The sequence below is a fragment of the Gossypium hirsutum genome, chromosome A05, assembly GCF_007990345.1.
Source record: "Gossypium hirsutum isolate 1008001.06 chromosome A05, Gossypium_hirsutum_v2.1, whole genome shotgun sequence".
Lineage (NCBI taxonomy): Eukaryota > Viridiplantae > Streptophyta > Magnoliopsida > Malvales > Malvaceae > Gossypium > Gossypium hirsutum.
This window is the reverse complement of record NC_053428.1, coordinates 23,037,397-23,062,217: the sequence shown is the minus strand read 5'-3', so window position 1 is coordinate 23,062,217 and position 24,821 is coordinate 23,037,397. Positions and strand designations below refer to the sequence as shown.

Sequence of the window (24,821 nt, the reverse complement as noted above, 5' to 3'; positions counted from 1 at the left end):
GTCAGGTGGACGCTCCAATTCCTACGGAAGGTACTTCAGTCCAGGATGATCAAGTTGAGGTGCAAGATTCCGATGAAGATGAGTCACCTCAAGAAAAACCATATAGCATTGCCACTGGAAGAACGAAGAGACAAATCAAACCAAATCCGCGTTACGCTAATCTGGTGTCTTTCGCGCTCAGTGTGGCGGAGTCCATTGGTATAGAACATTCCAGTTATAATGAGGCTGTCACGTGTGATGAGTCGGCACAGTGGGCAATTGCTATGAGTGAGGAGATAGAATCTCTTCACAAGAACCATACTTGGGAGTTGGTTAAGCCGCCAAGTAACCAGAAGATAGTTGGTTGCAAATGGGTCTTCAAGAAAAAGGAAGGCATCCTAGGGGTTGAAGCAACTAGATTCAAGGCACGATTGGTTGCTAAAGGCTTCACTCAGAAAGAGGGGATTGACTACAATGAAGTTTTCTCCCCAGTCGTAAAGCATTCTTCCATTCGTGTATTACTTGCCATGGTGGCCAAGTCTGATCTAGAACTTGAGCAGCTTGACGTAAAAACGGCGTTCTTGCATGGTGAGCTCGAGGAAACAATCTACATGCGTCAACCAGAGGGTTTTACAGTTCCTGGTAAAGAAGACCATGTCTGTCTATTAAAGAAGTCTTTATATGGATTGAAACAATCCCCAAGGCAGTGGTACAAGCGGTTTGATAGCTTCATGATTCAGCATGGTTACACAAGATGTGACTATGATGCTTGTGTCTATCATCGGAAGCTCTCAGATGGTTCGCACATTTATTTGTTGCTGTATGTTGATGACATGTTAATTGCTTCCAAAAACATGTCGGAAATCAACAAGTTAAAGTCGCAGTTGAGTGGTGAGTTCGAGATGAAGGATCTGGGTGCTGCCAAGAAAATTTTGGGCATGGATATTCACAGAGATCGCAAGGCGGGCAAGCTTCGTGTGTCGCAGAAGAACTACATTGAAAAGGTTCTTCAACGCTTCGGCATGGATAAAGCGAAAACTGTGAGTACTCCGTTGGCACCACATTTCAAACTCTCTGCAGAGTTGTCACCACAATCTGATGAAGAAAAGCAGCAAATGTCTCACATTCCATACTCGAGTGCAGTTGGAAGCGTGATGTATGCAATGGTTTGCACTCGTCCAGACATTTCACATGCAGTTAGTGTGGTCAGCAGATACATGAGTTGTCCTGGCAAGGAACACTGGCAGGCCGTGAAATGGATTCTCAGGTACTTGAGAGGTTCTGCAGATTTATGCTTGGTATATGATCAGAGTGACTGCACTAGCAGTGTCACGGGCTATGTGGACTCTGATTATGCTGGAGATCTGGACAAAAGAAGATCTCTGACGGGTTATGTTTTCACTTATTCTGGAGGAGCCATTAGTTGGAAAGCTGTGTTACAGTCTACCGTAGCCTTATCTACGACTGAGGCGGAATATATGGCGTTAGCAGAAGCAGTGAAAGAAGCATTGTGGATGAAAGGTCTAGTAAGCAGTTTGGGTTTACAACAGGATTTCACTGTTGTATTTTGCGATAGCCAGAGTGCCATACATCTGACTAAAAATCAGATGTTTCATGAACGGACCAAACACATTGATGTCAGATATCATTTTGTTCGGGAACATGTTACGCAAGGTGACATTGTTATCAGCAAGGTTGCTACCGAGAAGAATCCTGCAGATATGTTAACTAAGGTGATCCCTGCATATAAGTTCAAGCATTGCTTGGACTTGATAGGTATTCGGGATTGATTAGCGCCAGAGAGGCGTTTGGAAGAGGTGATCCAGTTCGAGGAATTCACTATGATGTTCAGCTTGGTAAATTTCAAGCCAAGGTGGAGATTTGTTAAGAAATGGCTTAAAATTGGTAGTGGATTGTTGTTGTTGGTAGTGGGTTGTTGGTGGTAGTGGATTAGTGGATGGTAGTTGGTGTCCATTTTCAACCACAAATCTTTGCCAAAGTTTTGGACAATTATGTCCTTGAACTCTCTTATAAATAGAGAGGTTCATTAGCCATATTGATCATCCCAAACCAAGAGAGAGCAAAGCTTGTTCTTTGAAAGCTAGGATTTTAGCTTTCGGGTTTTCTATAGGGGTTGAGAGTTGTGAGGTTCTCGGGTTGTGTCTTGAGTGTAAAACACTTGTAATCTTCATCTTGTTATAGTGAAATTTCTTTTCGCCTCTGCCCGTGGACGTAGGCATTAAAGCCGAACCACGTAAATCCTTGTGTTCACTTTATTTTTCGTTCCGGTCAATTTACTTGTAGTCATATCGGAGTTCTCGAATCGATCCTTTCCGCAACACAACATTTTAGTTTTTTTTTTTCAAGTATCATTTGACCTCCTATCTTTATTTTATAATACTAATATCAAATTTGTTATGTGAAAAACAAATAAAATAAAATAAAATAAACGCATAATTTATTCAAAACTCTAGAAATGAGATGGGCTGAGCTAGTCTGCGGGCCTAACGGGTCACCAAGGAACCGTCTAAGCTGCTGGAAAAACAAATTTCATACATTTGGATTTGGTTTGCTATCGCTTTTGAGGGGACTATTTAAAGATCGGAGTTCAAATTTCAAAAGCAGCTTTCCGTTTTCTACAGATAGAACGAGAGGGAATGGAAAGAACTGAAGTGGAAGCAAGAGACAAGGATCGAAAATTGCAGATCGCAGTTCGCCGCGCAAAAGCTGCGCTTCTGCTTTCTTCACTGAAATCATCAGTGAATCGCGTCTTCGAAGCAGCAAACAACGACGAATGTGAGGTTCGTGCTTCTTGTTCGAATTTGATGTTTAACACTGTTCAAATCCCCTTCAGTTTTCCTTCCATTTTCCTCACTAGACGCAGGTAAAGGAAAAGATGAGGAGAGAGATTGAAAGCCAGAGGGTGGAGTTGGTAAAGGAGCGATTGAAGATGAAGAAAATCAAATTCTGTGGAATGGTGGATCTGATTCTTCAAGTCATCTTGGTTATGTTGATTTCCAGTTTCTTTATGAAGCTAGCACTTGATTTCTTTATCTTTGATGATGAATCTTTCTTCTGTTACTCAGCAACCTAGCTTTCAAATATTTTTCAGTCATTTTGGAGATCGATGTTATGAACAGTAATGAGAAATTTCAGTTGTTTGCGTGAGATCAATTTGCCAAACAAATTAATCACTATTAGGGAGAGTTTAGATAGGCGGTGCATTTAGCTGCGGTTAGTATAAAAACAGCGATGGCAGTAAGATTAGATACTGTAGCGATACTGTAGCGTGAGACAAAAAGTAAGCTAAAACCGTACCGCACCCAATCGACAATTCAAACTAAGCCTTAATCTGTTGTTCAATTTTATGCTACAATAAATTTTCCAGTTTCTTCTTCAAGTTCATTGATATAATAAAGGCAACGACAACAAAGAAAAAAGCATAGCAATACTAGTTTCTGCTTGATTTTTCCTAGGAGGATCAACGACAACAAAGAACAATGCATAGCAATACTAGTTTCTGCTTGATTTTTCCTAGGAGGAGGAAGAAATGACCAGCAGGCCGAAGTTGAAGCCACTCTCTTGCCAACACAAACAAAACAAAGAAGAAAGGCCATTTATAAAGTTCTGTTGCTTACAAAAATTGCATAATACTAAATCAATTTAGAGAGAATTCATGGGAAGTCTGAAAATTGCCTTCTTGGATATGTTTATATGTTGGACACAATTATGCTTAATTTTTTAGTTTTTTCATACACTCGAAAAATCATATCTGCTTATTTATGTCCAAATGTGAATTGAACATGAGAACTTTAGAGAAAACGCTAAGTCCTTATAACATGGGTTTGCTTGCCTAACTGGGTTAGTAGATTAAGAGGCAAAATAAGCCAGATAAACGGCATGAATGCAGCAGGGGAGTTAAGACTTCATATCCATACAGAATGAGTCGAAATATAAAAATGAGAGGGGGTCGTAGAAGATGATTTTGAAAAACTTCCATTTCTTGACTTTTTTCTTTATTAGAGTAAATTTTAGCAATAGGTACCTCAAAGGGATCTTAAATGACAACCATGGGCCACCTATACCACCAGTTTGATACTCCTAGCCTTAGGCTTTTCAATCTTGTCCCTGATTAACTTTTTAAATCCGTACTCCCAATCAAATGAATCAGGACATCACAAATTTGTATTTCCAGGCAGAAACAACAAAAAGGGAGAATTTAATCGTTCGTTCAAAGTGAGCAAGCTCCATATATGCTAAAAACCATGTAGCTATCAGCCCATCACCTGATTTGATCACGACTTTGTCTGATCACACTGCACAAAAGTTCCAAGTTTGTTCCTTTTCCAAACAGCCTAATAAGTCCTTTACCTAATGTTGTTTACATGCGGGATTGAAGCGGATAGACTGTCTCAATGGGAATTTACAAAATCAGACCATATCACCTTTTGCAAGCAGAAAAGAATGGTTCAATTCATCTCCACTGCCCACCCAGTGAACCAAGTTAAAAAGCTCTTTTGAAATGGGAAAAAGACACCGCTGGTTTCAGGTATCAACATCAGATACATCTATCCTGCAAAGAAGCATCAATGGCAAGATAAATTTACAGTCATATCTTAGATAAAACCACAGTTTGGTAGAAACTGAAAAGATGCTCTCTTCTTTAGAGTATCTTGTGATAGTTTAGAATTCATCCCTTTTGAATAATTTGACGCTAGAAAGGCTCAAAAGGACAAACCACCCAAACAATCAAGCCTGCCATGTCGAACTTTAAATTATTCGCTTCTGAGGCAGAATGCTTGAGAACCAAAAGTCACTTCACTTGGACAATTTTGGGTGGTATGGTTGAGTGAGATCATAAATCTTATGAAAACAATTTCAATTGCCTAATGGAGACCAAAGGTAGCTAGTTCCTGCTATTCCAAAGAAAATAGAGGGAAAAAAACAGAAGAATCTTGTTTAGAAGTTCATTCCTAGAATAGATAAATGGCAGTACCTTTAATCAAATGCATACGGGTCATCTGCATAAGGATTTAGAGAACCTTCTGAAAACAAATCACCGATATTTGAAGCATTTGGTTGACATCCCTTGGTTCCCTGGATGATGAATATATCTCAATGATGTTTCTCTAATATTGGAAAGGGAAAACACTGATTTAAACAGTCAAACATATGCTGATACAACGGGTCATTAATGTAAACAGTTAGCCTACATTCCTTGTTTTAGGTTACTCAGCATTTCGTTAGTGCCGCTCAATAATATACTGGAATTTGTTTCCACTTTCCAAATATTTAGCATCAACAGTTACAATTCTTTAATACAAAGGAAGGAATTATTTCGTTAGTGCCACTCATACTCTTTCAATAATATACTGGAATTTGTTTCCACTTTCGTCTACTATTTCTAACCACGTCCATTAGAATGTATTAAAGAATTTCAACTGTGATCCCCTGATAGTTTAGCTAGTTTTGTATTTTCCTTTTTCTTCTGCCAAGTATAAATTGCATTTTCAAGCTGTCATGCTTCGAGATTTTGACATATGATATGAGTATACATGTGACTATGATCTAGGAACCATCTGTAGCTTTTGAGTACCTTGACAAAACTTGCAGGGGTATTAGCTTTTGGTGTCCGGACCTTCTTATGTTTCCTTGGATCCTGATGTAACATCAGACAAGGAAGTTCAGCATGGATCATGCATGTGTGCATAAACGCAAATGTACAACACTATTGATCAACATATATCACATATCGGTTTTCTACCAAGGAAGTAAACTTTTCATGGATTCAATATGGTGTTAGTTACAAACCTCAAACAAGACTGTACTTCTTGTTTTTCTTCGTTTTGTAATTGTTCTCCCATTGGAAGTTTCAACTTCATATTCATGGTGAGTTACCTGTCATGCCATAATGTAAGATTAAGCAAATATATATCAATGATGAATGTCCATCTCATCCTTTTCTTCCCAACCTAACTGCAAATGGAAAAGGGGAAAGAAAACAGACGTATCTCACCTTCTTATGATGCTTAGGAATGCTCCTTACACTTCCGGTGTTGGTATTTTCTACTTTCTTCAACAATTTTGACACTGGTGTTTGTGTTACACCTGGGAATGGCGATTCCTGTAAACAATATAAAGACGTTTAAGGCGCCTCGTATATTATGTGATTTGAGTAGACAATATAGAAAGCAATCACAGTGACTCATATGATTAGAAGTCAAGATTTAAAATTATTTATAGCTTTTTGTTACCTTCTCTTCTTCCTCTGGCCTTACCAGAGCATGTTGAGTTCTTTTCTCAAAACCAGAATCCTTCTTCTTGACTGAAGAAATGGAATAATCCTGCAAGGATACATCAAACTGATGGCATTCTAAATAATGTGTGGAATGCCACATGAAATTACATTTTAATAATGCCTATCAAAATATTCCACATCTGATTCCTACTAAGGCAAATCATACAAGGTAAGATTTCTGACTCCAATTAACTTATAACAAAAAAGTAGAATGTCTATGTCTGCCAACTATGAATGTTTTCCTGTGTCTTTTAGGATGTGTTGTCTGTTAGAAGTAAAATATCTCAGCATAAACTCTAAGCTATGGTCTTCAGTGCCACAGTGGTTACATGCCCTTCTACTCTACTAGTATTCATTACTCTTCATCCACCTTTGCTTCCCTTTCCAAAAGCATAGATTCAGTCAATCATGCACAACAACAGTTCCAATAATGCTCAATGCATAATGAATCCAAATCCAGTCAATGCCAAAACTTAGGAACTATCTTCATAAGACAGACATTATTCACTGAAATATTTTGGTACAAGTGATAATTGCATAGCCTAGCTATAACGCCTTGAACAATGAGGTTCCAGTACTGCACATTTAGACAACATGAAAGTTACGGCTAATGTGACAGTTAATGGTGTGTCCTGTTCTTTGCATGCACAGGATGAGAGAGAGAGAGAGAGAATGAGCAATATATCAAAGAAACAAGCCAACCCTTCTCGAGTTCACTTCTTGTTCTTCTTTTGGTTTGTCACTCATCACTTTCCACTGCAGTTGTAATAGAGCTCTCTGCCTGTCTTCCTACAACATATTAACATAAATCAGTGCACATATAACGCCAGTTAATATAAAAGGGGAAGCAAATACATACTTTGGACTTCTGGAGATTTAACTCCTCCTGAAGCTTTTTGCACTCATCTTCAAATTGACACCTCAATGCTTTCATCTGAACTTCATGTTCATTCCTAAGAGCTGTTGTTTTCTAGAAATTTCTTAAACTATTACCAAATTAAAAAATAATAATAATTGATGCTAATATGAATATTTCAAAATTAAAACTTAACAGTGAAAATACCTTTCTCAGTTCATCTTCTGCCTGAAGTTGGGCACGTTTTAGCTCCTCATGGTGGTCAGCTTTGAGAATTTGTTCCTTTCTATCATTCTCCTGCTGAAGACAAGTGACCTACAAGACAAGAATGACATTAGAATTTATAGCCTGCACTATCATAGATGTGGGGCAATGTATTTTAGATTTATAATATGACATCCAAGGTTAATCAGTACATTACACCACAAAACCATTAAGTAGAAACAGCAAAGCTCCTATACGTGCATAAAGAGAGAACAAACAATCTTAAGTTTGCACTAGTTTCCAGTGCCATACTAAAGTAGCATTTTCCTCTTGAATGCGCAACAGCTGCTGCCTTAATTCTTCTCTGCACTCTGCAACCTTCTGGTCACATTTCTGTTCCATTTCTCCAACAACTTTATCAACCTGAAAGATTAAGTAAGTGAGAACCACTGTTTTCTGCACATTGCAACGCACAACCATGAGCTAACCTTCTCTTTTTCCAGTTTAACAATCTCCTGTTTCTCCATGTCGTACTTCCTCCGTATGTCATTAATAGCCTGAACAGACTCTTCTGAGTATTAATCCAATTGACATCTTCAAGGATTCATATCACATTGAAGGGAAAAGAAAATGATACCTGATCATTTCTCTGAGATATCTCTTTCAAATGTCTAGATAACTCTATCTGCTTACTCTCTAGCATCACATCATATTGCTTCCTGGCTTCCACGAGTTTACTTTCAGCAGTTGCCAGAATTGCCTGATTCTGCAGAAACATAAAGAATCTTATATTTATTTCAGATCCTGCATGGGAGTTCGAAATTTACATATTCTATAACTGTCTCCCAAACCTCTGAAATTTGAACTTCCAGCTTTTTTTCTCTTTCTTTATATTGCAGGATAAGCTGTTCTTTTTCCTCTACCATGACCTGCAGTTGACCAACATGTTTCTCCAAAGAATTTACCTGTGCCTCATGTTTCTCCCTCTCCTTTTCCAAAATATCAATTTCTTCTTTTTTACCCAATATCTCTGCTTGCATTTTCTCTGTATTATCTTTATTCTCCATTTCCAGAGCTGAAATTTTCAGCAGTAGATCTTGCTGTAGGACAAGCAAATAGGCTTATGTTAGCAATAAGACTAGCTCAAATAGATAAAATTTGAATTTGAATTTGAATTTATATTTAAACCATTTTATTCTCAGATGATCTTGAACTTTCAGACAGTGTATCAATCTTCTTCTCCAGTTTTGAAACCAAATTTTCTGTTTCAATCTTCTTTGAGACCAGATTTTCTGCTTCGGACTCCAACTTCTGGATTCTCCTCTCAGCTAAATGGCATTCTTCTGAAAGCTGTGCCATAACAGACTCTTGGGCTTTCTGAAGTTCAATGATCTTACTGTTTAACTTCTGGTTAACCAATTCTAGTGCATCCCTTTCTGATGTTATGCACAAGAATTTATCATGGAGTTGCTCATACTTCTTTTGAGCATGCTCAGCAGCAAGGTCTTTCTCCTGTTGAACTAACTTAAAGCAAGTGTTGTAGAGAGAATTTAGTTCATCAAACTTGTCTGTAAAAGTCAGATTTTGTTTATCCAGCTCGACCAATTGTGAAGCCAACACAGCGACAAAACCTTCAAGATGTTTTATCTCCTGGAGCGATATTGATAGCTTTTTAGCACATTCATTATTGCCCAGCAGAAGATTACTGTTTTCTTTCTCCAAATTCTCCTGAGTGGTTAGCAAACATTTTATCTCATCGTCTTTTGATCTTAACTCAAGCTGAACTTCTCCCATTTTAGAGTTCAAACTCTCTGCAGCCAGCTTATTTGCTGCTATGGTTGCTTCAAATTTCTTTATAAGAGCATCTGCATGAAAAAGATTCCAGAAGTGTGCTTTTATGAAACAAACACTACGGTTTTCATGGCTAAAAGTTACACACCTCAAAATCAACCAAGCATCCTAAAGTCAATTTAACTGGCTTAAAATAGAAATGCCTTCTTTTTTCTAAATATGGGAATTCTGAAAGCCAAGAATCCTAAAGTCAAATTGGTAAAAAACTTATTCAATGATTTTGCTATCTTGCCACGAATCTGGATCATTAGAAATACTGATATAATAAGTATTGCGTCTTACTGAATGATAATTACAGCATGATTATCAATTTTAAAATAAGATAACCCCTTATTATCCTTTTCCTATCTTAATTTTTTTAGCTAAAATTTGTTCCTAGATTGACTAAAGTAGTTTATTTGTGTAATGCTGGAATGAAACCCGAGGCATGTTACGCTATATATTCATCCAGAACCTTCAAACATCTTCCAAAACATTAAGCTAGAATCCATCAGGCTATGTATTCATGAGAAATCATCTAATAACTGATGCAACCACTTAGTAGTCATTAAACGAATATGAGAAAGCCTCTGTACAAACTAAGCTAAGCAGTATGCTCACCTTTTTCCTCAATGAGGTTCGCTATTTTGCACCGTTCATCCTTGTAAAGCCTATCATTTTCCTCTTTCTCAAATTTGAGCTCTTCTATTTCCTTTCCACCTGCATTGAAAATATGAAAATACCAAATGTCCAGCACATTGTAGAATGATAAGTGTGCGCTGCTCTTGTTCTTATTAAGAAAAAAATCTTCAACAATCATCACATCTTAAAAAGAATGATTTTGTGAGAAGAAAGTACAAGTAACTCACGGTTCCTGATAGTTTCCTCAGCAGAACTTAGCTTCAATGAAAGGCCCTCCATATGCTCATTTAGTGAATCTATCGCTTTTGAACTTTCAGACACTTTGACTTCAAAAAACTCCGTATCTTTCTCAGCTATTTGGGGGGGGGGGGAATAAACCATTAGATATCATAAAAATGAAATTTCAGAGAATATTGCATTGCATATATGTAAAAGCCCTTACCATTCTGAATCTGACTGGCTAAATGATGTAAGGTTTCGGTGAGTTGATCACATAGAGTCTTAGTTGAAGAGAATTTGGACTCCAGACCTTTCCAGAGCTTCTCATCTTCTTTTTGCTTTACTTTGAGTTTAGCATTCTCGTTGAAAGCATTTTGCAACTTTTCCTCTAACACACGGATATGCTCCATCGATTTCTTCAGCTTACAATTCTACAGTTGTTGAAACGATTTATAAAATAGCCATTAAAAAAGAAAATGAACAGATCTTCATTATCTCGTGAGACCAAGCCATATGATTCATAGATTGAAGAACTAGCAAAAGCAAGAACAATAACAATCAAAAAGTAAAGCAACTCTTGAATCTGCGTGTGTTTCACAAAGCTGAATGAAGATCAAGGAGGAAGAATACGAGTAATGCAGTTGAGAGAAAGTACCGCCAGTTCGAGATCGGTCTTCACAGAAGCTTGCTCTTTAACAAGTTTCTCTACAGGGAAAAAAATCACGGAACGAATCATAAAAATTGTTAGAATTATTTGAGAAGTTGCATAATCAGAGAAAAATCTGTCGATCAAAACCTGCAGTCAGTTTCAAATTGGCGAAACTTCCCAGAGAAACTGAATCGGAAGATGGGCGAGAAGAGAATGAGAAGGTTTTCGCGGTTCCAAAGCCGGATCGTGATAAGGATTTGAAATGATCCAAATTTTTTATGCTTGGAAACCCGAGTTTCTGCATCTTCAAAGATCGAAGATCAAATATGCCAACGAAACTCAGGAAATTTCGCTTCAATCGCTCTCACCAGCTCTCCCTCTTAAAATCCGAGTATTTTCTGAGAGAAATTCGAAAATGGATTAGGCGCGAAGGATCTATGGTATTTATATGGACGCAGGAAAGTTAGTTAGCGGGAGTTCCAATTGCTTGCGGTCTCCTATCCTAACATTTTGCAGCGTCTACTTCGAAAGTCAGAATTAGAAGCTTTTCTTCCTTTTCAAAGTTGACTTTCTTCCCAAGGAAATCTTATATTTAAACAAACGTTTATCTGGGTATCTATCAAATCAGTAAGTATTTATTTAGGTATAAATATAAAACTTAAATAAATTTAAATTTAAAAATAATAATAATACTTCATGGTTTTCTCTTTTCATAGTAGAACCTGATCGAAATATTTTGCAAAACTACAGCTAAAAAGGAAAAAGGAGACGTAAATCAGAATGTTGAATAAATTTATGTTTACATTTCTAGATCACTACCATTTTCCTTTGATGTGGAAGCTTAAAATTACAAGTTCTTTGTAAAAATGGAATAATCAGGTCTTTTAAATTTAAAGAAATACAATTTTAATATTTTTTTCATGAATATTTAATTCAATTAAACTTTGAAGAAATTAAAATGCGAGAGAAATATCACCTTAGACAGATGAAAAAACAAAACTAAATTCACTAGGTTCAAAATTCTAGGCTCGATTAGAATATCTCAAGTGATCGAAACACTAAATTCTTCCACACTGTAATTAAAAAAAGGATGAGCTTAGAATAGAATATTGGGGATTCAATACTTGCATAATAATTGAGTAGGTGATCTTTCAGATATCAGACAAATCTTTCTTATTTACTTTAAATCTATTCTGTGCAAAGTTGAAGTGAGTGAAATGTCATTTATCAAAAATTCACTTATTTTTATTATCCATTGAGATGAAAAACATCCTAAATCTTTCATTCTCTAGAAAAGAAGTAAAAGACACGATCTTCTAAATTGGTCCATTAAAGGCATTAAGCATTGGTTGTAAACCAGACATCTTCTATCAAAAGTTATGGATATTGTAGAGCTGTGACAACCCATTTTGTACTTTCTTTAATCTAGACTTCTTCCTAAAAGAACTCACTAATACTATTATTACTTTAATCAGTAAAAGCGATTCACATAATATTATATGTGTATTAGCCTTTGAAATATGGCATACAAAAATCATTTCCAAAGTCCTTGTCAATAGGTTGAATTACTAAAGGGCAAACATTTCACTACAATACCAAAACACCTTAGTCCTAGGCAGATTAATATTTGACAACATGATACTTGATAAGGAAATCATTCATACCATTAGACAGAAGACTAAAGGAAAAAGCTCCCTAACACTCTTGAAAATCGATATAAGTAAAGCTTTTGATAAAATTAATTGGATCTTTCGTAAAATTATTATTAAGCTAATGGGTTTAGCAAGAAATTGATTGCTATAATTTTTTAGAGTGTCCCAACAATTGCCTACCATGTTTTGGTTAATGACAACCTCTTAAATAATTTCAAGTTTAATTGTAGACTCAGACAAAATGGCCCTTGTCTCCCTACCAAATTGTGCTTTATTATATAATATCATTCCTCTTATACTAATAAAAGTTGAATTTGACAATTTTTAAAGAAAGTCAAATTTAGAAGTGTCCCTCCTATTAATCATTTTTTATTTGTAGATGATTATTACGAAACTATAAGTAAAAAAATGGTATTGTTGTATACTCAATGCAAAAAATATGAATAAACCGAAAAAACATTTGAGAGTTGAAATGAAAACTATCGAAAAAAGAATGAGTTCTTCTAGAATATCATTGATAAAATAAATAACAAACGAAAAAACAAAATGTAATCACCACGGGACAAAATTACCTTTATTAAATGTACCTTTGCATCATTGCCTTGTTACATCTTCTTAGGCTTTAAAGCCCCTGTCAATGTTTGTGATAAAATTGACAAGGTCATTCGCTCATTTTGGTGTGGACACAAAGTGGGTCAGGGAAAGTTCATCTTGCAATTAGAATAAACTTTTCCATCCTATCTCTAAAAGAGGATTGGGCATTTGCTAAGCACATTACAAATGGAGCCCTCCTAAGCTAGAAAGCATGGAGGATGATGATAAAATCTGATTCTTTATTGGCCTCTATTTTGAGATCAAAGCCTTGTAAATTTAACCCTTTGAAATTGTAGAAGCTCAAACTTCTAATTATTGGATGTGGAAAGGGAATTTACGTGGCAGTGACATTTGTAATGAAGGAAAATATGCTCATATTTGGAGTAGCAACAATAGTTGGGCATCCCCATACCCCGACAACTTTAATTTCAATGTTGTTAAAACTCATTCTAATTCAAAGTCAGTTCAATCATAGTGCACACCGAATAAAAAAGACTAAGATCTCTTAAAAGTTTGAAGCAATCTTACTGAAGTCGAGGCTAAAAAACTCATAACCAGGCCTTATTCCTTCATCGATGGAAAAGATAAACTGGTTTGGAAAGATGCACACAATGGTGAATTCTCAGTCAAAGGGGCTTATGATTTCCTTTGGTATTCTATACACGGCAATATCTTGGGCCAAGACGCTAGCTCAAGTTATTGGAAAGCTCTCTGGAAACTCATGATGCCCTTCAAGCTTATTATGTTCATATGGAAAACCTCCCATAAATGCTTACCAGTGAAAAAGGAGCTCTACAAGTGCAATGTAATGCTAGATATAACTTGTCCTTGATGTGGTTCTGCATTTGAAAGCATTAATCACCTGTTCATCCATTGTTCCTTTGCAAGAGCCACTTGGTTTGAAAGCCCTCTCTCAATGAGAACTGATCAACTTGGGATAAGATCCACCATGGATTGGATCTTCCAATGGTCAGGTAATGGAGATACCGAAGATGCTAGATTCTATCCAAAAAAAAAAATGCTAAATACTTTTACACACCATTCACCAGCACCCTCTAGGTCATCTGGAAAGCCAAAAATAACGTCATTTTTAATATATTCATCTCCAACCCCGGTGGGGTGATTCATTGGCTCAACAACCTACTATCCTCAATCGCAACCTCCTTTGACTCATTTGTAAGATTCAAATGAAGAAAATGGAATAAAAATAATAAAATGCAGTTGCAGCAATACAAGAAAGAGTTTAAAGCTTTTAACAGAGAAGAAACTGCAGAGAATAGTTTTTTATTTGTATATATATTTTAAGTTATTCAGTATTCAGCCCTTTAAATAGCTGAGTTACAACGTAGGTTGTTTCCAAAAATATCAATTCTGAGAATCAGAATACTAACAATTCCCTTCAAAATAGGGATATGCTCTAACTGTGAAACAGATTTATTGGATTTCAAATAAACAAGAAATCAAACTAACGTTCCTTAAGCAAATAACTAACACTCCTCCTTGGTTAAGGAACTGCAAACTCCAATTCTCTGCCTTAGATACTCGAACATGTTGGCTGGAAGTGACTTTGTAAATAAGTCTGCTAGTTGTTCTTCAGACTTGCAGTAAACCAAAGTAACTTCACCATTCTGTTGTGCTTCCCTCAAGAAGTAAAGTTTGATGTTGAAATGCTTGGTCTTCCCGTGGAACACTGGATTGTTTGAGATTGCAATAGCTGCTTGATTGTCAACAAAAATCTCAGTATCATTTTTCTGCTCCATATGCAAGTCACACATGATCTTTTTCAGCCATAACACTTGATTAGCTGCTGCAGTTGCTGCAATGAACTCTACTTCTGCAGTGGATTGAGCTACAATCTCTTGTTTTTTTGAAGACCATGAGAAAATTCCAGAACCTAGGCTGAAACAATATCCTGACGTACTTTTCATATCATCAAAAGATCCAGCCCAGTCACTATCCGAGAACCCATACAACTTGAAGTTTTGGCACATCTCAAACTTGACACCGTAATCAACAGTACCTTTGATATACCTCAATATTCTTTTTGCTGCTCTCAAATGCATTTCACTAGCACAATGCATAAAACGAGATAAAATACTTACAGCAAACATGATGTCGGGCCTTGTTGCAGTGAGATACATTAGACATCCAATCAAGCTTCTATAGTATCCTTCATCAACTTTATCGGCTCCATCTTCTTTCATCAGCTTCTCCTTTTGATTCATTGGTGTGCTCATGGCTTTACATTCATCCATCTGAAATTTCTTCAAAATTTCTTTTGCATATTTTTCCTAACATATCAGCACCTTGTTCTTACATTGCTTGATCTCCATTCCAAGGAAAAAAGTCATAAGACCAAGATCTGTCATTTCAAACACTTGCATCATTTCTTGTTTAAATTTCTCAACCAGCCTTGTATTATTTCCTGTCACCAAAAGATCATCAACATATAGTGACACAATGAGAGTATCTACTTCTTTATGTTTCACATAAAGAGTGGATTCTGAGAAGCTTTTAACAAAGCCAAGACTTAACAAATGAGCATCGATCTTGCTATACCAAGCTCTTGGAGCTTGTTTTAGGCCATAGAGAGCCTTTTTGAGTAGGTAAAATTTTTCTTCTTCGCCTTGCTTCACAAATCCCTCAGGTTGCTCCACGTATATTTCTTCTTGTAATTTGCCATTCAAAAACGCTGATTTGACATCTAATTGGAACACTTTCCAGCCTTTTGTGCCGATATTGCAAGCAACAATCTGATCGTATCTAATCTTGCAACAGGAGCAAACGTATCAGAATAATCAACACCATAAATTTGAGCATACCTTTAACGACGAGCCTTGCTTTGTATTTGTTGACGGAGCTGTCGGCATTAAGCTTTGTTCGGAACACCCATTTAACTCCAATAACTTTTCTCCCTTCAGGCTTTTCTACCAGCTCCCATGTCTCATTTTTGTTAATCATTGTCATCTCTTCCTCCATTGCTTTCCTCCATTTTGGATCTTTTAATGCATCATCATGGCTGGCTGGTTCGCAAACTGCCACATTGCATCTTTGATAGATATCTGAAAGTAGCCTTGTACCTCTAACTGGAGGATCATATTCTAACTCATTCATCCATTCGTCGGTTGTTTCGAAAGCACCTTTCGGTTCTTGAGACATCTCTTTTTTTGTGAAATCATCCAATCCCACTGCTCGTCCTAATTGAAATGTACATCTCGGCTAATTGTCAATTTTCCGGTTTGAGGATGATAAACCTTGTAGGCTTTTGAAACTGAACTATATCCCACGAAGATGCCAGGAATTGCCTTCTTATCAAGTTTGTCACGTTTAACCTTTGGAACATGAACAAAACATATGCAGCCAAATACTTTAAGAAAGCTAAGTGAAGGTTTATAACCGTACCAAGCTTCGAATGGAGTCTTGTCTTCCAAAGCTTTGGTTGGAAGTCGGTTCTATAAAAAAACTGCCGTGTTGGCTGCCTCTGCCCAAAATGTCTTTGGCAACTCCTTTTCATGCAACATACATCTAGCCATATCCATTACGAACCTGTTCCTTCTCTCGCTAACCCCATTTTGTTCCGGAGTGTATGAAGCAGTAAGCTGATGTTTAATGCCAGCTTCTTCACAAAATAAATTGAATTCTGCCGAAGTATACTCCTTCCCGTTATCGGATCTCAACATCTGAATTTTGCAGCCACTTTGATTTTCTACCATTTTCTTGAACTTCCAAAACACACCAGCCACTTCTGATTTGAATTTCAAGAAAAAAATCCAGCACATTCTTGTAAAATCATCAATGAAAATAATACAATAAATGCTACCTTGTAAAGATGGTGTTCTTTGTGGTCCGGCAACATCAGTATGAATTAGTTGCAACTTTTGAAAACCTCTCCAAGTTGATTTCGGAAACGGCAGCCTATTTTGTTTACCGAATTGACAGGCGGCACAATTTGGAAGATGATCATCAAGTTCTGGCATTCCTTTTATCATGTCTTTCTTCTTCATTTTCAGCATTCTTTGAAGATGACAGTGACCAAGCCTTTTGTGCCAAATTTCCGTAGTGCAAACTTTGTTGACGTAGGCTATTTGCTCCTCCTCCGTTGGATCAAATGAGAAACTTTTACCCCTCATTTTAACCCGTAAAATCTCTTTTCCAGCAACATCATAAATGCAGCAATAGGAATTTTCAAAGGATACTTTAAATCCTTTTTCTATAAGCTGGCCAACACTCAACAAATTTTTATCAATTTCAGGAACATAAAGTACATCTGAGATTGTTTTTGTACCTGAACTTGTTGTAAATGCCACGGTTCCCGACCCTTTTGCAGAAATATAGCCACCATTTCCAATTCTGACCTTCATGACTCTCGGCTTCAAATCCTTGAAGAGAGTTTTGTCCGGAGTCATATGGTTTGTACAACCACTGTCAATCAACCAGCTTTCTGAAGAACTTTTAGTTGAAAAACATGCTGCGACAAATATCTGATCTTCCTCGTCTTGATCAGCCACATGAACTTCTTCAAGCTTCAACTTATTGCTTCTGCAAACCACGACTTCATGTCCAAGTTGATTGCATTTGGTACATTTAGCATCTGGTCTCCACCAACATCTGAACGGTGGATGGCCTTTCTTTTCGCAGTGCTGACAAGGCGGATAGTCTTTCTTTGATTTTCTACCCTTACCTCGAGTGTGAGTGTTCGAAGAATTTGCTGCAGATGTTACTTGTGTTTTTCTCTCAGTATTCTTCTTGTGCTTTCCTCCTTCCTGGTGCCTAGCTAGCAAAGCTCCTTCTACTATTTGTTCTTGCCTCATGAGTCTTCGCTGTTCTTGAGCTTGCAAAGAATTCATCAATTCTGCCAAACTGAGTTTAAACATATCTTTTGTATTTTCCAAGGTGGTTATTGAAGCTTCATATCTTTCAGGCACTGTTACAAGAATTTTTTCAACAATTCTAGAATCTGGAAATTTAGTGCCAAGTAACCTTACCTTGTTGGCAATTTCATACAATCTGTCTTGGTACTCTTTGATTGTTTTTGACTCTTTCATCCTTTGCAATTCAAACTCCCGTATTAAATTTAGCACCTGCATTCCTCGTATCCGGTCATTTCCTTCATATTCTTCTTTGAGATAGTCCCACACTTCTTTTGCTGATCGGAGAGTGAGAACTTTTGTGAAAACGTTTGTTGAAATAGCAGCAAACAGAGTTGATTTTGCCTTAGCTTTTTGGGTCTTCTTTTCCTTGTGAGTTTTGATTTGGACCATGGTAGGATTGTTCGGCAGCGGAGGTATTTCGTAATCCTCTTCCATGGCCTCCCAAAGATCCAAAGCCTCAAGGTAAGTCTCCATCTTTACTGCCCACAGATGATAATTCTGACCATCAAAAACAGGAGGAGCAATTTGAGAAAAGCTGGTTTCGGTCTCCATTTCACACACAGATCCCTTAAGAAAATAGCTCGAATACCAATTGTAAGATTCAAATGAAGAAAATGGAATAAAAATAATAAAAATGCAGTTGCAGCAATACAAGAAAGAGTTTAAAGCTTTTACAGAGAAGAAACTGCAGAGAATAGTTTTTTATTTGTATATATATTTTAAATTATTCAGTATTCAGCCCTTTAAATAGCTGAGTTACAACGTAGGTTGTTTCCAAAAATATCAATTCTGAGAATCAGAATACTAACAATTCCCTTCAAAATAGGGATATGCTCTAACTGTGAAACAGATTTATTGGATTTCAAATAAACAAGAAATCAAACTAACGTTCCTTAAGCAAATAACTAACATCATTGACAAATTATATCCATCCATGCAGAGACTGCCCTCCTCCTAGATCATTTCCTTTGCATGATAAGTTGGTAAACTGGGAAATTTGCTTTTGTGTATGCAAAATGGTAGTCATCAAATAGGGTCGAATGTACTACGATCATCCAGAATTAATAAGGTGTCTTCTACATAATTTGTGAAAGCCTACAGGAATGTTTTAAATTGCAAGCAAAAATCTTCATCTTTTAATTTGGCCATCTCTTATTCTCCTCATTGAGCACTAGATTAGTAGCTGTAAGCTCATCAACAAAAGAGAAACAATGGGTTAATCTCCTATTAAGGAAGTCTAATTTGGATTGGAAGCTCACTTCAACCTCTTAGTATATCCAGCTCATGCTTCGACAAGTCAGACTTGTCCAAAGTAATGGCACCAGTCTTTAACATAAGAACAGAAGCGAGATGCTGGGCTCATTGTGTTGCTAAAACTTGCATATCTTTTACGTGGTCTTAACTCTAATTCGATTATGAGAAAATGTTTTAAAAATAAGAAATTTTATTATAATGATATCAATGTTTTTAATAATTTTGTAATTTAATTTAAAATTAAATAATATTTCAACAACTAAAAAAATTTCAAAATAAATGAATAATTAAATAATATTTTTTGGTATGATTAAGACATCCTGTTATGATCTATAAAAGCAATGTGGTGCTGAAGTTTGAAATCTAAATTTCCCATTTTAACACCTTTAGCATCAGGTATAATATGTTTTTAGAGTTTGGCTAATGTGGAAAAAAAGAGATCCTATGGTTACGGTTAAATCCATAATATGGTATTCACTAAAAATCTAGCATTCACATTCGGTTTCTTGTTCTAATCTTTTTTTTTTTCTTTAATTGCTTCAATGATATGATAATTGGGGGCGAAAATTCTAGTATATCTTCTTAATATATGTTTCCATATAAAACAAAAATTGTGACTGGTCATGCCGGTAAAATAATTTATTAAAGATAAAAAAAATTGAAAAATATAAAAACGTTAAAAATTTTGATATTAACTGATTTGGTTAATCTTTTCCTAAACTTCATTTTTTAGCCTACAACAGAAGTACCTGTGGATAACTGCGGGTTTCTTATAAAAGTATACTACATCATGAACCAAAAGGGAAAAAGTTAAAAAAACGAAAGAAGAGGAAATAATAATAATAATATCAGGGCAACAAAACCGACTCGGGTCACTCACACAAGACGAGAGTCAAGAGGCAGAGCTTGTACTATAGCTGGTTCGGCGATGGATGCAAAGCCACAGCCGAGTTCTTCCCACCATTTCCTTCACTGCCTCCTTTGACCCCTCTCCCCTTCCTTCCTTAACATAACAAACTTACCCAAACAACCAAACCCCGCCATTTCCACCACCGTTTTTAACAATGCCCAAATTCCATCTCCAATTCAAAAACTCCCTCCCCGACTACCAACCTTACCTCCCTTTTCCCTCTAACTCTAATTTACTCGTCCCCGGTGGTTTATTCATCGATCCTTGTTTCCTCTCTTCCCTTCTTGACTTGGTTTCCCCTTTTAAAGGTTCTCCCCCTTCCAAAAACACGGCTTGCGTTTCTCGGAGGCAAAAGCGTGAGTCGGTCGCCGTTAAGGACTTGTTTTTTCTGTCCGTTAGCTTGAGCAGCGATGGGCTTGTTTCAGAACACAAGGAATGTCAGCTACAAAATGAATTAAACAAGAAAAACAAGGGGGCTGTAGCTCAAGTCCAACAGAAAGTTAGGGTAACGCGACGTGGCGCAGTCAATACTACAAAGCATTTGTGGGCTGGGGCTATCGCCGCCATGGTTTCCAGGTAATGTTGACAATTTTCGTCGTCATTTAGCTACGCGCCATTTCCAATTAGCCTAGGGCCCTCTGCGTTTCTAATTATTGTTTGAAATGGTATAGAACATTTGTTGCTCCGTTAGAGAGATTAAAGCTGGAATATATAGTTCGTGGTGAACAAAGGAATATATTTGAGCTTGTTAAGAAGATTGCTTTGACGCAAGGATTACTTGGATTTTGGAAAGGGAACTTAATTAATGTTCTTCGCACGGCTCCATTCAAAGCTGTGAATTTTTATGCTTACGATACGTATAGGAAACAGTTGCTTAGACTGTCTGGAAATGAGGAGACAACAAATTCTGAGAGGTTCATTGCTGGTGCTGCTGCCGGCATTACCGCTACCGTTCTCTGCTTACCACTTGATACTGTATGTCGAAACCTAAGATTTTGTTCCTCCTTTCATTGTTCCATCTTCAATTTGATCTTACTCTTGTAGGCATTTTCTGCGTATGGCTGTATGTACTTCTATATTGTACATCAGGGGCAACTATCGTAAATAGCAATGGGCAGTCGTTAATTCTTTGTGTTATTAGAGGCTGAACAAAGTTATAACAGACCTATTTTAATGTTATCCTCTAGTCTTAAGTCTTAGGAGAACGGTTTCTGGACCAAAAGATCGAGATAGTTTCCCATTATTGCCATTGCAATGTCGAGTCTAACATAATATTTTTTGGCCTACCAAGGTGAAGATAGCGGCTCCAGGGACATCTTGTAGAATCCCACGTGGTTATTTGAGATATTTACTGAATAACAAAGTGGGATTCTAGCTTGAGAGGATTAATACTTAAAGATATATTACAAATGTTTGATACATACTCAAACTACATTAAAATATGATAAGTTCCTCCGCAGAGGATTGGTATTTAGACCTTTCATTGCTTTTGTTAATTTCTGGGCTTACTGTAACTAGCTACACTTTGAGAGGTCCTTTTTTACTGACTATTTCATTCTGTTCCTGTCCCTGTTTTGTGTTTTGTATATTCATCTTTGTCTAGGAAGGTAGTTATTTACTACTAATTTATTATTGTTGTACAGATCCGAACTAAGCTGGTGGCTCCTGGTGGAGAAGGCTTAGGTGGTGTAATTGGTGCTTTTCGCCACATGATCCAAACTGAAGGATTCTTTTCTCTCTACAGAGGTCTAGTGCCCTCTATTGTAAGCATGGCACCTTCAGCTGCAGTATTCTACAGTGTGTATGATATGCTGAAATCAGCTTATTTGCACTCCCCGGAAGGTAGGAAAAGAATTCAGAACATGAGACAGATGGGGCAGGATCTGAATGCTTTGGATCAGCTAGAGTTGGGACCAGTGAGGACATTACTATATGGGGCTATTGCTGGTGCTTGTGCCGAAGTTGCTACTTACCCATTTGAGGTTGTGAGAAGACAGTTGCAATTGCAAGTCCAGGCAAGCAAAATGGGCGCACTGGCAACTGGTCTGAAGATTGTTGAGCAAGGAGGAATTCCTGCTCTCTATGCTGGGCTAATTCCCAGCTTGCTACAAGTAAGTGGATAAGCTTTTAATAAAATCTCTTGAATCGTTTCTGAAAAGCTTTATGCTAATTATTGCTCTATAAATGCAGACATGGGGTTAAACAATTAATATAACAACAGAACATGACAGTCCATCTCACTATTATGTTTCTGTGCTGTTCTGAAGTTCTTTGAACTTGATTTTTTTCTAGATTATACTATAACCATAACATTTGAACGGCTAATTGTTTAAATGGGATATTACACTTAACCCCCCTCCATTATATGTTGCTCATATGCTTCTCTCCACAATACACTATCTTGTTTGATGCCGAATTTTTTATTCTCTTTAATTGTAATATGTTTCATTGTCAGGTCCTTCCTTCTGCTTCAATCAGTTATTTTGTTTACGAGTTTATGAAGATTGTTCTCAAAGTGAATTGAAGAGAGACAAAGGATCCTCTCAGGAAAAGGATTGGTAGGATGTTGTAGATTGACTATAAAATGATCAGAGCACAAAGGTTCAGAGTGGTAAGTATTAGTCATTTAAACTTAACAGTTATCAATTTATCATTGATGTTCTTCACATATTTTTTTTACTTGACAAGAGAGAAAACCTTTATTGACATCTTAAATCCTTTTCTTGATTGATAGACCCACCATCCAATTGTTGATTGAACTGACTTCCATAGTTTCGATGCTTGCTTTTATTTATGCTGTTTTCTGACGCTTTATGGTGCTTAAGATCCGGAGCTCAGTACTGCATTTAAGAATTTTCTAGGGGACCTTGGGTGGTTGAAGAACGGGGAGGGGATGTATGATATAAGCCTTTATGAATGATGTGCAGTTGATACTTGCAAATTATTTGGAACTTTTGATAAGAAGGATTCAACTATTTGTCACCATCTTTGCGCAAAAAGACGGAATAACCTCATGTCAATTCACTGAAATGTGCTTGTATTTCATCTAAATGAACGTTCTCAGCTTAAAATGAACTCTCTAGTAGTCAATATTGACATTTGTAAGGGGTTTTTTTGGTTAAATGAGGAAACGTTACAAATCAATAAAGCAGAGATCGAAGTAGATTTTGGAATATAAGTGTTGTGTTAGGCGGTGATGTAAACTATAGGAGGTTGAGAAAAGTGAGAGCCATGGTGGTTGCAGAAATAATAGTAAGGGAGTTGTAAAGAGAATTTTAGAGTACTCAAGTTTATCAAAAGATTCAGGTCCTTAAAGCGCGGTTAGAATAAAAAGGTGGAAATGAATGTGATAAAATAATGGGTTATGGATGTGGTAGAAGTTACTTAAATGTGAATAATGGAAGGTAAGTTATATGAATAATAGGTATAAGAACAGTTACATGAAAGTTACACCCATTGTGTAAATGCACTGTTTGCTCAATGAAGAGGTAAGGAAAAGGTCTTGTATTCTAAAAAATTTTAAGAAATGAACTTAACAAAATACGGATTTAAGCTTTCAAGTAATGCTGTTTTAGGATATTTCAATGATGAACACTCAAGAACGTTACTATCCTTGCAAGGTTGTTCCCTAAGGTAGTTGTTTTCAACATGATGTTCTCAAAGGTAGTTGTTTTAAAAAATACTCCTACTGATAGCAATATTTTTTAGATAGTTGTTTCCAACGTGATGTTCTCAAAGGTAATTGTTTTAAAAAATACTCCTACTGATAGCAATATTTTATAGAACTACCATTGATAGAACAATTAGTAACTAAAAACATTGAAAACATTTGATGTCTAATTCTGCCTCCACTAGAAGGCATATGCAATCCACTTATAGTAGAAGGCATATGCAATTATGCTTAGCGGACTTCAGAATTCCTATATCTTCTGGCACAATTTATTATCATTCATGTGAAAAATATGTTTAAAATGTTCGGAATGATTTTAATCGTTTTAAAATTTATGTTTACTGAATTTATGTGAAACGAAAAACATATTTTAAAAACATTTAAAAAAAATAGATCTCTCACCCAAATTTATTTTTTTTATTCATTTGTCTAAGTATGTTTTTAATCGTTTGGATTTCTAAATTTAGTTCTTCTATTTTCAATTCAAGACTTTTATCCTTATTGTTTTTACTATTTAAGCCAAATCATGTTTAAAAAAAATCTTCTGACTCTAAAATTTGAACTTTTTAATTTAAAATTTAAAATTTAAAATTTGTTTCATTATTAATTGGCTTTGTTCTATATTTTAATGTGTGTTCGCAATTACACTTTGATGATTGCATCAAACATTTGAAAATTAAAATGTTACTTATTCAAACTAGAAGTTATGGGTTTTATCTTTTAAATCAAATAAATGGAAGAAATAAATTTTAAAAAATTTAAAGTGTATAGATGTCGGGGAAAGATCTTGATTTTTTTCAATACCATTTAAAAAATTGCAAAGTTAAATAATTTGGTTAGCATAGACTAAAAAAAACAGAAAATCAAAATACAAGGCGTAATGACAAGAGCATAAAAATGAAATTAAATATAATATTGGAATTTGGAATTTGCAGGCAATTGTTATTGCTTAGCTCTAGGTGATTTTTGCTAACAAGTGACTGGCCCTAGTTATAAAATTCCGACTTTTGAAGGACGATGTATCATAATTTACCAAGAGAATTATATCAACGGTTAGTCAACCATGAATAAAACCTTTGTTTCAAGATGTTTTTTTATTATTACGTTTATGTTATGAAATAAAGATAAAAAGAGAGTAAAAAAAAAACAAAAAGAATTATGTATTTTAATCATCAATGGAAATATTTTACAAT

General features: G+C 36.2%; 3 protein-coding genes across 4 annotated transcripts; 2 read left to right on the top strand and 1 right to left on the bottom strand.

Annotated features, from left to right (window-relative positions):
* The first annotated feature begins 2,448 nt into the window (after positions 1-2,448).
* Positions 2,449-3,147, top strand: LOC121229490 (uncharacterized). Its single transcript, XM_041113991.1, has 2 exons — positions 2,449-2,780; positions 2,858-3,147. The coding sequence occupies exons 1-2, from the start codon at positions 2,637-2,639 to the stop codon at positions 3,071-3,073; spliced, it is 360 nt and encodes a 119-aa protein (XP_040969925.1). The 5' UTR covers positions 2,449-2,636; the 3' UTR covers positions 3,074-3,147.
* A 997-nt stretch (positions 3,148-4,144) lies between these two features.
* LOC107957749 (synaptonemal complex protein 1) lies at positions 4,145-11,277 on the bottom strand. The gene is made up of 19 exons (XM_016893320.2): positions 10,825-11,277; positions 10,684-10,733; positions 10,252-10,459; positions 10,037-10,162; positions 9,789-9,887; positions 8,526-9,202; positions 8,189-8,437; positions 7,975-8,103; positions 7,826-7,894; positions 7,650-7,760; positions 7,341-7,448; positions 7,137-7,247; positions 6,980-7,066; positions 6,234-6,323; positions 5,996-6,103; positions 5,791-5,877; positions 5,576-5,638; positions 4,976-5,076; positions 4,145-4,552 (listed from the first exon to the last, which is right to left on the bottom strand). The coding sequence occupies exons 1-18, from the start codon at positions 10,979-10,981 to the stop codon at positions 4,978-4,980; spliced, it is 2,628 nt and encodes an 875-aa protein (XP_016748809.2). The 5' UTR covers positions 10,982-11,277; the 3' UTR covers positions 4,145-4,552; positions 4,976-4,977.
* An 8,477-nt stretch (positions 11,278-19,754) lies between these two features.
* On the top strand, positions 19,755-22,933 carry LOC107957753 (probable mitochondrial adenine nucleotide transporter BTL3). 2 transcript variants are annotated; one of them, XR_001700530.2, is made up of 5 exons: positions 19,855-20,534; positions 20,630-20,933; positions 21,602-22,069; positions 22,414-22,569; positions 22,693-22,933. XR_001700530.2 is itself a non-coding variant. In XM_016893323.2 (4 exons), exons 1-4 carry the CDS (start codon positions 20,113-20,115, stop codon positions 22,480-22,482), a joined length of 1,263 nt encoding a protein of 420 aa, XP_016748812.1. In that variant the 5' UTR covers positions 19,755-20,112; the 3' UTR covers positions 22,483-22,717. The 2 variants fall into 2 exon arrangements, 1 of the variants encoding a protein (XP_016748812.1); XM_016893323.2 differs by having other exon boundaries at positions 19,755-20,534; positions 22,414-22,717.
* The last annotated feature ends 1,888 nt before the right edge of the window (positions 22,934-24,821 follow it).

Coding starts and splice junctions, on each gene's coding strand:
- LOC121229490 (XM_041113991.1), top strand. CDS start 2,637: ATGGAAAGAACTGAAGTGGAAGCAAGAGACAAGGATCGAAAATTGCAG. Junction 2,781..2,857: donor CAAACAACGACGAATGTGAG/GTTCGTGCTTCT, acceptor TTTCCTCACTAG/ACGCAGGTAAAGGAAAAGAT.
- LOC107957749 (XM_016893320.2), bottom strand. CDS start 10,981: ATGCAGAAACTCGGGTTTCCAAGCATAAAAAATTTGGATCATTTCAAA. Junction 10,163..10,251: donor AGCCAGTCAGATTCAGAATG/GTAAGGGCTTTT, acceptor CCCCCCAAATAG/CTGAGAAAGATACGGAGTTT. Junction 5,639..5,790: donor GAAGTACAGTCTTGTTTGAG/GTTTGTAACTAA, acceptor ATGTTACATCAG/GATCCAAGGAAACATAAGAA.
- LOC107957753 (XM_016893323.2), top strand. CDS start 20,113: ATGCCCAAATTCCATCTCCAATTCAAAAACTCCCTCCCCGACTACCAA. Junction 20,934..21,601: donor TCTGCTTACCACTTGATACT/GTATGTCGAAAC, acceptor ATTGTTGTACAG/ATCCGAACTAAGCTGGTGGC. Junction 22,070..22,413: donor TAATTCCCAGCTTGCTACAA/GTAAGTGGATAA, acceptor TTTCATTGTCAG/GTCCTTCCTTCTGCTTCAAT.